Below are 13,172 nucleotides of genomic sequence, written 5' to 3'. Positions count from 1 at the left end.
AGGTGGCCTCCAACTTAATCCATCCCATAGGTAACGCCGCTCCACCTTGCCATCTCTGGGCTAGGGGCGGAGGGCCAAACTGCGGTGGCTGTTGTGGCTGTGGTCGGAGGGGAGCCGGCATTCGACCTGGGATCTGTTGAGGTCTAGGGGCTGGTCTCGCTGCCCTCCCCGGCGCCTTCCCGCCTGGCCTAGCTGGTCTCCTTAGAGGCCCTACTTGCCCTGCTGGAGGCTGTGGCAGTGGACCCGGGGCGGGTAACGGCGGCAGCGGCAGAGGCTGTGGGGCCGGCATGGGTTGCACCAGAGGTGGTGGCGGCGGCAGAGGCTGCGGGGCTGGCACGGGCTGCACGGGCGGTGGCAGCAAAGGTTGAGGGGCTGGCGCAGGTTGCACCGGCGGTGGCGGCAAAGGTTGAGGGGCTGGCGCAGGTTGCACCGGCGGCTGCTGGGGCAGCGGTTGCAGGACCGGGGCCGGAGGTGGCAGTGGCTGCTGCTGTAGCTGCGGAACTTGAGTAGCTGGTGGCGGCACTGGTTGTTGAGGTCCCGGCTGGTCTTGAACCGGTGACTGGGGTCCTGGAGCAGGCAGCGCTGGGACCGGCTGTGCTTGAGCGTGCGCCCCTCCTGCCTGCCGGGCTTGAGAGCCATCTCCTTGCACCAGCAGGCCTATTAGCTAGACAGCTTGGGCCAGGTCTCCTTCCATCGCATCCAGTCGGTCTTCTAGCTGCCGGTAATGGGCAGGAGTGCTGTAATCCACCTCCTCCCCCTCGGCTGGCCCGGTCTGATCTGGCCCGAGCAAGGTCTCTTCCCAGTCGCGCTGCTGTCTATCCGCTTCTTCCGCAGCATCACCTAAAATTCCCGGTACCCAATCCTCACTGGCTGAGGTTTCCCTTGGGGGTTCTTGCCCTTCCGCAGCACTAGCCATCCAGCCCTTGGCCATTCCCATAACGGCCAGTATTCCATACTGTACCACATGAGCTTGATTTTGTAATCGGTTCCAACATGGGTCTGCATCTGGGGCTCCTGCGCCAGCATCCCAAGTTCCAGTTGAGCCCACATCAGTGTAATCCCAACTTAAAAGGTCATTGCACACAGTCTCCCAGTTCTGAGGCCCACTGGCCTCCCCCCGTTGGAGATCCTCCACCAGACGCCTGGCCTGCGCATCCCATCTAAACCACTGCTGGGGGCTGGCCCGAGTAGCGCCCACCGAGAACGTGGATAGGCGACCCGTTTCCCAAATGGGTCCTCCCGTTGCTTCCTGCTCCGTCGACCCGACTTAGATCAATCATTGAGCAGGAGAACATGGTACCAGCTCGCCTCTCCCTGGATTCCCGGGGTCTGGAGCCCCACTGGCGAGGAGTTGGCAACGATAGCAGCTGTTCACGTTCACGAATCCCACTCGTTCTAGGGCGAGCTGCCTCACGAGTTGCTTGATCCTGCCCGGTACCACCGGCAGGCAGTTCAGTAGTCCCGGCACCCTCCTGTCCAGGCACAGACGGATCAGTCAGATTCCTGCTGGTATCCATCCTCTCTGGGTGAGGGGTCGGGGGAGTAAAGGTAGGATTCTTGACAAAATGTCAGACTATGGAATCCCTGTTAGCTAGAGTTCGTCTCCCCCTTCTGCACGAAGCACAATTTCTTGATTTCAAAAGGTTTTATTGAAAGACTAGGCTCTGATACAAGTATCCATATTCCAAGGCCCAGGATGGACCTTAGCTGAACACAGTCATTGTCGACAATGGGAAAAGAAAGCACATGTGATACATCAAACCCTTCATTCCCAGCCTCCCCCCATCTTCCAGGGCGATGAGAACTTTGCTGTGGGAAGGCTCGGCTCGTCAAGGTCTCTGGCTGTGGAAACAGATAAGAGTATTTTTTCCCATGGAAAGTGCGGTCAAAATAACACCTGGACCTGGAGGGAGAGAAAGACTAACAACTACCCATTTAATATGGCGTAACTCAGGTTAAGAACCTAAAACATGACAGATCCTGACACCTAGGAGTTAAAGATGAGCCCTCTGAAGATCATTAATCTAAGTAATGGGATGTTGACAGTCTAAGTTTCTCTTATAATACGGTCCTTTTTCCAGAGAAGATGCTAAATTTCAGAACTGGAAGGGTGAACGGGATTCGGAAACAAACCTTTCCCAGATAGAAATTCTCAAGTTCATTACAAGTGGAGTCCAACCATTACCACCACCAACCTCGCCAGTTCAAGCCCAGCTTACAAGTAGCTCTATGCCAGCCCCCTCCATTCTACTGCCTTTTCTCTTTTCCACTCAAACTTTCTTAGAAGCAAAGGTGCTGGGGACATCCAAGATGACTGAGGAGGCCTGGGAAACTATATTTCCAAGGAGTCCTAGCATTTCTGGGTACAATAATTACAACCTTCCCCTCCCCACGCCGTAATCAGTACAAGCAAGTTTTGGGGAATTTATAGAGTACAGAGAACAGGGAGTTCAAGGGAAAGGGTTGGAGAAAGAAGCTGGATCACTGACATGCTTCCCAGTGTCATCCTCAGGAATACAAGGAAACTTCAGAATAGGGTCATAAACAGTATGATTGTCAGATAAGCGAAAGTCCTTCAATTTAACTAAGCCCATTCAGAATCAAGCTGAAGGGAGACTCGTCCATATTAAGCTGACATAAACCAGCATACTCTCCCATCTATGAAAGAATTCTCTACAACTTAATAGGAGCGTAACTAGGTGAATTACTTCATTGCACCATTTTGATGTGCTATGAAACTGCAGAACTCAGTTTGGCATTAAGTGTTCTAATATGTTCTTTAAGGACCCAAGATCTGTAAACATAAATAAGTGTCCTGACATCATAGATACAGCAAAGAACTCTTAAAGAGTTAAAAAAATCTGCTAAAAGCTCGGAGAAAGTCTTTCTAAGGTCTGGAAAAGTGACTTTTTCCACTCATCAAAGTCCCTTGTCAATTGCTTGCCAATACTACAGGAGCCCTATTCTTATCTTCCTCTCTATTATTGTACTGCACTGCAATTAAGGTTAAGCATTTAACCTAGAATGGCTGCCATTGTTAAGTGATAATCATCAGTTTTGCTGAAATGGAAAAGGGTTGCTGTCTAATGTCAAAAATTAATGAATATATTAGAAGAACTGCCCGATTTATTCTCTTTAGCAAACTTGCAGAACCTGGCTTCTTTTGCATTCTTCCTTCACCCCATTTCAACCATGACTAAACCAAGGTAACTGCCCAAACCCAGTATGCAAGGTAAGTTCAACTTACTGACATTCTATTAGGAGATTTTGCTTAAGACTCTGCCTGTATTTTCCTTCACGGAATTTTATTGCTTCTTTTCCAAAAAATGAGGGTACTGTAGATACTCTTGTCCTTTTCTGGCAGACTTTATAGTTAGAACAAAGTGTGTATGGAAATACACACAATTTTCTGATAATCTTATTTGTACAAGGAGAAGTAGCTTAACCAAAAAGCAACAATAGCAATTTTAGTGATTATTAACCTTATCAGGACTTTTCATCAGGACCCCCTCCCCAAACCCTACAGTTTTGCATCTTTTGGGTTGGTCCTAATATCAGGTATTACCACTGCTTTTGTGTTTTGTTTCACAAAGAGCAAACCTACTTTTTGCATCATCTTTCATGTCCAGTTGAGACTCTGAATTCTCCAGATGTGCCTGATTATTTATTCTACCTTAGTAATGCAGGTTCTGCATTATCTTCTTCTGCTTACTTTCTCTTCCATACCCCGAGGCAGACTCATTCGGAATCTGGAAGGCTAGTAGTTTCTTCCTTCTTCGTAGTTCCAGTTATTAGTTCTTAAGAATCAAACTGAAAAATGCTTATTGGATACAGCCTATCCCCAAACTTCTTATTACTAGATATGGTGAGTTTGGTTACTGAAATTGAATTTAGGGGCCAAATTAAGGAAAGAAAGTAGAGGATTAATTTTAACTGCAAAACTCCACTGTGAACAATATTTGAAATAATTATAGACCAATTTTATGCATATTGACTTGAAAGTAAGTCCCAGTGAGTTCAATGGAAATTACATGTAAGTTGCATACATTTAGTTTTCATCCTTTAACAGCAAAACAGCTGTTTTATATACATTTACATGTAAGGATTTTTAAAAAACCATTGTTACAGTTTTATTTAATCCACATATATGCAGGCAGGTGAGCTAGCAAACATATGGACTTCTCTGAAAGGCTGCCTTTAACATGTGAACTAGTACTAGGAAACCAAAATCCATGGATAAGGACCGGCTACAAACCAAGATGCCTGGTTTGACATGGTTGGACAGGCAGTGGAAAATTCCTCACCTCTCCAGTCTTTCTGCTTGCAAGGTAATAGATAGGTCTTTCTGATGCCAATTTTCTTAGAAGGGCTAGCTTGGACACTTAACCCATGGCTCATTTGGGATATACATCAAGGTTACAGCAACCAACTATGGTCAGGCATTATTGTCTGACGCAACTCTAACAAGGATTATCCAAAAAGAGTCACAGAATTCCCTGCACTTCCCTATGAACTGCAGTGAATAGCTCATGTTTTAGTCACTATATGCCCTTAACTTGCACCTCCCTCCTCTTCCAGGACTCATAAAAGAACTCACTGTTACTCATGGGAAGACCTGCCCATGGATGATGGAGCTGTGATGGGGCTTTGCCAAGCAGAAGCTTCGTAGTCCCTATCCAGTTTAAAGAAAGCTAACTGAAGCATGTGTAGTGTAGAGGTCCCAGCCAGCTACTTGTTGCTGCTTTGTATCAGCACAACTCAGTATTTATTCTTTTATTTATGTACTTCATTTATAGTCTCCCCCCCACCCAGTTATTGTCAACACGGTTGTTACCTGCCAACACCTATGTAGCTGACACACCCTCTTGGTAAAAGCTGAAAGAGCCCCATTTCTGAGAATATACCAGTAGTATAGACCAGAACAAAGAGCAGGAGGGACAGGTTCTCAGAAAGCTCAGTCTTAACCGAGACCTCCATCACTGCATTATTAGTGGGCTCCCCCTTGTGATATATGGAGTTATCACATCCTGGTCTAGAGAAAACGAGGCAATCTTTTTACACCTGGCTGTGCTACTCCATATAGACTGAAGGAAAAGGAGACCAATGTGTAAGGGAAAACTCTGGGGGTCATTCTCATGGCATAGCTTTTTCATGAATAGGAGTGATCACTCCAAATAAAAACCTAATATGACCATCATAAGCACATGTTTATCTGCAAGACTGATTACAACAATGCACAAAATCTGGTTATACTCCGCTTACAATATCAGCTCAAAGTGGAAATGGGCACATAGTATTTGAGTTTTCTATAATACTCATGTCTTATGTGACAGACATGCAAACCTTCCCATGTGAACAAGTTTACTCACACAAACACACACCCCTACCTCCTATCTAAATGTAGCCCTGAGTTCACCCCACACTTGCACTCACGCTTGCCAATTCAATAATGAGAAATGCTGTGTTCTAAGGCTACGCCCATGCTTTGAATATTCAAGGTAAATATTTAGCATCTAATATCCTCTTTTCCACAACAGGGTGCAGTGAGCCAGCACTGTTGTTAAATCAGTACATTACTTATACTACACCATCTGATTTTCATGTCATACACCTGAAAAGCCCTTTTTCTTACTTTTAATGGAGGCAGCTGTCTGGATATTCTTGCGCTTCTCTGGCGGCGGGGGAGTAATGGGAGCAGAACGGCGCGGCTGTGGTGGGATCTAGAGGGAAACATTTTAGAACTATCAAAGGCAGCAGACAAGCAAGACATTTGTCAGAAAAAAGTTATTTTCATGTATGCAACAATTTGTTCCAATATTGTTCTTATTTAAGGATTCCTCTTGAGGACAGCCACATTAATAAATAATCAGCTTCCTGCAAGAGCAAAGGAGAAACTCTGAACATGTTGATTTCCTCCCGCCTGATGACAGGAAAAGCAGCATGTTTAATTGCTATGTTCAGCAGTGCGCTGTGCTTGCCTTGCAGAGGCCTGTCAAATGTGTACGTTTTATGTTGCTTTTAGCCCCTCCACAGAGGCAGCAAGCCATGTGCATATTAAATGCATTTGGAGTGATCCATGCAACAAATTATCATTGCAAAAGAATAAAGACAAAGACTGGAGGCGTGGAGGTTTTCTTCACATTAATGCACTCAGTCCAATTTTACTTAGACAGGAGAAATCTTAGGTTAGACAGGGCCATTTTACAATGCTGTTCATTCCCTGCAGAGAAGCCTGCCAGGAAAAGCTTCAACAGTCCTAAGAACTCTACAGCTAGTATGCATCCAACTTCATGCACACCCCTGTGAGCAGATAGCTTTTAAATAATGATTGTATAGTGTGAATTGTGAAAGGGATGGGCGGGGCTAGTCTAGACAGTCTCTTACAATTCTGCGAGCTTCTGAGACAAAAATTCATAGTTTAAGAGAAGACCCTGCAATATTCTCCAGCCATAAAATGTTAACACAAACAAAAAAGGAAAGATTCCCTAGGATCTCAAAAGTAAAAAAAACACACACACACACGGGGGAGAGGGCTGTTTAACCCCCTGCAATGGAGAAGCTATGTATGCACCTACACACACTGCAATTTCAAAAATACACCAAGATCTTGTGCAATCATAGTTTGCATTGCCAGGTTGCCTAGCAACCCCCTGCAACTGGTTCTTTCTTTAAAGTAAGGAGCAGCTGAGAGGAAGGGGAGAAAGCAGTGGCAGAAGGGGAGGGGTGGAGGGGGCAAGGCAGTGGCAGGAGGGTAAGTAAGACATGGCAGCAGAGTTGAAGTAGGAAGAGGAGGCAGGGACACTGAGACCAGGAGGAAGTGGAGGTCGCAGAAAAGAAGATCCCGAGGCAGGTGCTGGGAAGGAATAAGTGGTACAGTGAGGAAAAGGACAGAAAGGGGGGGGTATTGTGGGTAGGTAGAGATGGGATTTCCCCCTCTCCTCTGAGTTCCTCAGAGGTCACCTGCTTGTCTCTTAATTCAGGGTAGGGATGAACATGGAAAGAACACCAAGAATATTTTATAGTTTGGAACAACTTGTTTTTGAATGTAAAGACCAAGTTGTAGGTGGCACAGACGATCCATGATCAGGAATTCCCAACAGATTTGCTTTTGGTATTTTTGTAAAGCTATCACACTGGGATGGGAAGGAGAGCTGATCTGAACTGGGGCTCTGCTGGGCAAGGAGAAAGGGGCAGTATTATATAAAGCCTGTGTGGAGCCAGCATGATGTAGTGGTCAGAGTTTCAGACTAGGATCTTGGAGAACCCGGTTCAAATCCCCATTCTGTCCTGAAAGTTTGCTAGGTGACCTTGGGCCAGTCACACTCTCTCAGCCTAACCTACCTCACAGGGCTGCTGTCAGGATAAAATGGAGAAAAAAATAACGTAAGCCACTTTAGGTCACCACTGTGGAAAAAGGTGGAGTCTAAATGAAGTAAATAAATAAATAAAATTGGGGGGGGGGAGAAGTATAACCCCTCCACCCCACATGGCACAAGTGGTCCTCACCATGATTGCTATTTGGTTTTTTTAAAACTGATGTAAAATTCTGATCATGGACTGCCCATGGTTGATCCCTTAGGTATAAAGCAGAAGAGCATTAAGTTAACCAAACATTCAAATCCAGCAGTTCTTAATTTTTAAATACATCATCACTGAAATATCCTCCTCCCTCACCACAAATAAAAAAAATGGGACATAAAAATAGCATTCCTGCAAGCAAAAATTGTGTCCGGTGGCACCTTAGAGACCAACAAGATTTTCAGGGTATAAGCTTTTGAGAGTTAAAGCGCCCTTGTTCAGATACAGGGAGGAGTGCAGATCCTTGAGTTTTTATATCCCAGTCAGGAGGTGGGGCAGATAAAAGAAGGGGGTTGGGATGTAAAAGTACAATGCAGCTGATTAGAAAAGAATTTAGCATCTTAGTGAGATAAGAATCCCATGTTTCTATTGAGCTCTGCGGGTTTAATTGTTCTGAACTTGTAAATGAACAAATTCATCAATCTCATGTTGTAATCTGCTCTTGAAGCTTCTTTGTTTGAGAATAGCCACTTTTAGGTCAGCAGTGGAATGTCCTGGAAGATTAAAATGTTCTCCTGCTGGTTTTTGAGTGCTTAGATTCTTAATGTCAGATTTATATCCATTTATTCTTTTGCGAAGAGATGGACCTGTTTGTCAAAATGTGAGAGTGGAAGGGCACTGCTGACACTTGATAGCATATGTTAGTGTGGGGGCAGGAGACTCTTGCAGGAGTAATTTGGCAGGGGAAATCAGAGGGATGGGTCAAGCTCCCCACTTTCTCATGCCCCCTCTGCTTTTGTATTAACTGGCAAGCATGCACTGGGAAACATGTTTACTGGTATAAAGTGTAATTACATCCTATGTCACAATACTGAGGAAATCACTTCATCATCTTCATAGCTTCAGAGTTAAAAATAAGCCTTGTTTATGCAAAACTAAGTGTCTTGTCTTATCTGTAAGACTTTGTACCCTATTTAAAAATGGATTTCCTGAGCTGTGCTCTCTGATGACTACATAGTTTTTAATCTGTAGCTAAAGGACAAATAATGGTCAAATTGAGATGCTCCATGGAAATGGGTACGATGTTAAGAATCCCTACAGTAGTCTAGGAGAACTGCTGAATAATGATCAGGGGCAGCTGATCAAACATTTCTCAGAGCACACAAAGTCAGTTCATTGAAAGGTTAAGTTGGCTTCAGTCCGCTTGCAGGGGGATGGAAAGGGCATTTTGCCAGTAATTTTGAAAGGCATTCTTTGTGCCCTTCTACCCAGCTGTGAGATTTATGTGGACTGAAGACTGACAATTTCTAAATGAACAAAGTGGGCCCACTGTTGATTTTGCCTCCTGGTAAGTGCCATCACTTTCTGATGGTGGCATTGGAATAATCTTAGAATAAAGATTGGACCACAGGAAGCAATTCTAGTTTCATAATGATGTCCCTTTTTAAGCATTTCTTTAGAAATGTATGCGCTAACTGTAATTATCTGACAATTCTGTGCTAGGGATAAAAAGAGGGTGCAGTGAATAGGGGGCACAACCCATTTGTCATCAAGGCAACTCTGTTAGAATCTTAAGGACTCCAGTTCACACTGAAAAAGTCAATATAATGTCTGAAGAAACTTTCAGATTGTGATGGCCAAATACTAAATTTCTAGTAATTTCTGGTTCCGCACAAACAAATTTGGTTTGTTTAAATATTCGAGTGCTAAACTTTCTAAATAAAAATATTGTAATGTAAGTGCATTATGTTTCACAAACTAGATTTCTTTTGGTTTGTTTATCACCAGCAGCTAAGTCAATGAAAAGGATAAGTACAATATTATTTTATAACATATGCCAACCTCACAACTATGATATGCTAAATGGCTTCAGCAATACAGGGAGGGGAAGAGAATTTTGCAAATGCATTTCTTGGTACTCAACAACTAAGCTAACTTAATCATATAACAGTGTTGCACTTACCTGTAACTGTTGTTTGTCGAGTTCAATCTGTGCAGACGCACATTGGGACTGCGCTTGTGCAGGCCTGCTCCAGAGAGAGATTTTTAGCTCTAGAGACCTCGAAAAGGGCGCTCCTGGCCATTTGCACATGTGTGGCTTTTCCCGCCTGAATGCTGCGTAAGACACGGAGCACCCTTTCACCCCTTAGTTCTCCTACGCCACCAGAGGGTCTAACAATATTCGTCTTGTCACAGCGGGGTAGGAGGGAAGGAACGTGTGTCTGCACAGAATGAACTCGACGAACAACAGTTACAAATAAATGCAACACTGTTTTCGTCGTTCTTCTGTGCAGCCCCACACTGGGAGTATAACAAGCTATTCACCAATGGGGGCAGGTGTGAGGAGACTCCTACGTAAATAAAGATTGGAGCACTGCCGTTCCCGCAGCTGCATCTGATCTGGAGCTGGCGTCCACTGCATAATGCCTGATAAAGGTATCTAGAGATGGCCACGTGGCAGCCTGACAAATGTCCCACAGAGGTGCTCCATGAAGAAAGGCTGCCAAAGAAGACTGTGATCGAGTTGAGTGTGCCCTGATTGTCCCTGGGCATGGGGTCTTTGCAGTAACATAACATTTCCTGATGGGTGCTACTATCCATCTAGACAGGGACTGATTAGATGTAGGTAGACCCTTCCTTGGGCCAACGTAACATATGAACAGGGATTTGGACCTACAGAATGGTTTTGTTCTGTCTATGTAATACAATAAAGCCCTCTTTAGGTATGCAGTGGGCGTTCTGCATCTGAAGTGGGCTTGGGAAAGAAGACTGGAAGGGAAGTTCTCTGGTTTAAATGAAAGTTCAACACTACCTTGGGTGTAAACCTGAGACTAGGATGTAATACCACCTTTTGTGAGAAAAACTGTAGAAAGGGTGGACCTACTTAGGGCACCCAACTCTCCTACCCTCTTCAGGGAGGTAATGGCGACAAGGAAAGTTGCCTTCCAGGATAGAAAGGCTATTGGGCATTGCCCCCGTGGTTCAAACGGGGGAAGCATTAACTCAGCCAGGACCAGAGAGAGACTCCATTGAGGGGTAGGGGCCCTCTTAGGGGGAAAGGTATGGAGTACTCCCTTCAGGAATTGCTTGGATGCGTGATGGGAGAACAGGGTCTTACCATCCACATATTCGTGGAAGGCTGATACAGCAGTCAAATGGACTTTGATGGATGAGGCCGTAAGACCCTTGCACAGCAGGGACAGAAAGTAGTCAAAAATCCTGGGTATGGGACAGGAGAAAGGGAATAAACCCCTTTCCGTTGCCCATATGGTAAACCTGTTCCACTCAAAGGAATATGATAATCTCGTAGAGGGTTTCCTAGCATTCAACAAAATTTGTGTTACTTCCCTGGAGAACGCTAATGAGTTAGGAACAACAGCCAAGTTGCAAGATTGAGGGTCTTGACATCGTGATGCATAAGCTTTCCCCTGTATAGAAGATCTGGAGTTACTGGTTGTCTGAGGCACTGACCCTTGGCCATTTGCCAGATTAGGGGAAACCATTCTCTGCAGGGCCAAAAGGGTGCAATGAGAATGCAATGAGTCTGATAGTGTCGGGCCCTGCACAATACCTGGGGGAGGAGAAGTATCAGGGGAATGCATAAAACAGTCCCTTGTCCCATTGAACTTGGAAAGTGTCTCCAATTGAGCGGCTGTCTAACCCCACTCGTGAGCCAGACAGTCTGGCCTTGGCATTCTGGGATGTAGCGAATAGATCGACCTTTGGGAACCCTCATCTCCTGAAGGTCAGAAGAAGATACTTGTCACTGATTGACCGTTCATGATGTGGCTTAAGTATCTGCTGAGTGTGTCCACCCTTATATTTGTCTTGCCAGCTATATGTATCACCCGAGGGTGGGTGTTGTTGTGGATTGCCCACAGCCATAGATGAGTGGCCTCTTTGCAGAGGGTTAGGGAGGCTGTTCCTCCCTGTTTGTTCAAATAGTACAGAGCGGTGGTATTGTCTGTATTCACCTGCACCCTCTTGTCTCGTACCATCCCTGCAAAAGAGGTAAGTGAATAGCGTATAGCCCTCAGTTCTAATACATTAATATGTAGTTTGGATTCTGAGGGGGACCAAGTACCCTGAATCGAGAGTTCCCCCCAAATGTCCTCCCCAACCCCAGAGAGAGGCATCAGTGATTAGACTTATCTCTGGACAGTGAATCCCAAACAGAGTGCCCCTAAGCAAATTATCTGAACTGGTCCACCATTGTAGGGATCTAATGACAGCTCTAGGAATCGAAAAACCCTTAGATTGTGAGTCCTTAGTGAGGTCAAAACCCCTGATGAACCAGTTCAGCAGAGGCCTCATAAAGAAACGTGCAAATGGGGTGACACCCGTGGTACAGGCCATGAGACCCAACAATTACGGAACTGCCTTTGCAGGCTGAAACTGTTTCAACTCTATTTGTCTCACAAGAGACTGTATGGTCCCCAACTTTCCTGGGGTAGGAAAGCTCTACCCGCTTTTGCATCTAAAAGGGCTCCAATAAACTGTATGGTCTGTGTTGGTTCAAGGGTGGACTTTTTCCAATTAATCATGAGACCTAGCCTGGAGATAGTGGTGATTGAGAGCTGTATGTGTTTTAGTAGAGCTTCCCTTGACCGATCCACAAGGAGCCAGTCGTCGAAATAAGGGTAGATAGTGCATCCCCTTGATCTGAGAAAGGCCACCACTAATGACATGCACTTAGTGAATACCCGTGGGGCTGATGAAAGCCCAAAAGGCAGTGCTGTGTATTGGAATGTCTCATCTGCATAGCAAAAATGTAAGTATTTCCTATAGGAACGGTGTATGGAAATATGGAAATATGTGTCCTTAAGATCAAGAACTGCAAACCGAGAATCCACTTCAAGATAATGAATGACATCAACAAGTGTTAACATTCAAAATTTCTCAACTTTAATGAACGTATTGAGTTGCCTTAAATCAAGGACTGGTCTTATTTCACTGTCCTTCTTCTCAACTGTAAAGTAATGTGAGTAAAACCCTAATTTAGGAGCACTCAGAGGGACCTCTCTCTACAGCCCCCTTATCTATCAACTCAGAAATGGCAAGAAAAAGTAGCTGATCTCCCAGAACTGCATAAGGGAGGTGTATCACCAAAAATTAAATGGTAGCCATTCTGAACTATGGCCATTCCTAAGATTCAGTGGTGATCATCTTCCACTGGGCAACAAAAGGTGCCAGCTTGTCCCGAAAGGAGCTGGGTTGTGCACCAACTGGGGCAGTCAGTCAGCAAACAGGTTTCAAAGGCTGAAGTTGTTTGGGAGACTGTGGTTGGCCTTGCTTCGACCTCAATCTACTGGACCTTCTTCCTGAAGTACATTGATATGATGAGTATCCCTTGTAGGGCAGAAAATGTTGGTAAGGCTGGTAAGTGTACCTCGTATTTCTGTGTTGGTACTAATGTCTTCCCCGAGTACAGTGCAGTAATGCTGCTGTTGAGACTGCTGTTGGGGGGCAATGACTCCCAGAAAGTGTGCTGTCTGTCTGTCATTTTTCATCTGTGTCAATGACTTGTCCATTCTCTCAGAGAAGAGGGAAGTGCCCTCGAAGGGGAAGTCCTCTATCTTGCTGTGCTTGTCAGGGGTTAGCGCAGTTGATCTAAGCCATGAGTGGTGCCTCAGTACCACTGCCAATGCTATAGC

General features: G+C 45.2%; 1 protein-coding gene across 2 annotated transcripts in view; it reads right to left on the bottom strand.

Moving 5' to 3' along the window:
• Positions 1-13,172, bottom strand: part of NCKIPSD (NCK interacting protein with SH3 domain) — a 127,148-nt gene that overhangs the window by 52,671 nt on the left and 61,305 nt on the right. For both annotated transcript variants that reach the window (XM_054978471.1, XM_054978472.1), the window contains exon 4: positions 5,633-5,720. In XM_054978471.1, coding sequence (XP_054834446.1) covers positions 5,633-5,720 — 88 coding nt within the window. The remainder of the gene's footprint in view (positions 1-5,632; positions 5,721-13,172) is intronic.

This window comes from Eublepharis macularius, chromosome 4 (genome assembly GCF_028583425.1).
Source record: "Eublepharis macularius isolate TG4126 chromosome 4, MPM_Emac_v1.0, whole genome shotgun sequence".
NCBI classification, from domain to species: Eukaryota; Metazoa; Chordata; class Lepidosauria; order Squamata; family Eublepharidae; genus Eublepharis; species Eublepharis macularius.
This window is presented reverse-complemented; position numbering and strand designations above follow the sequence as displayed.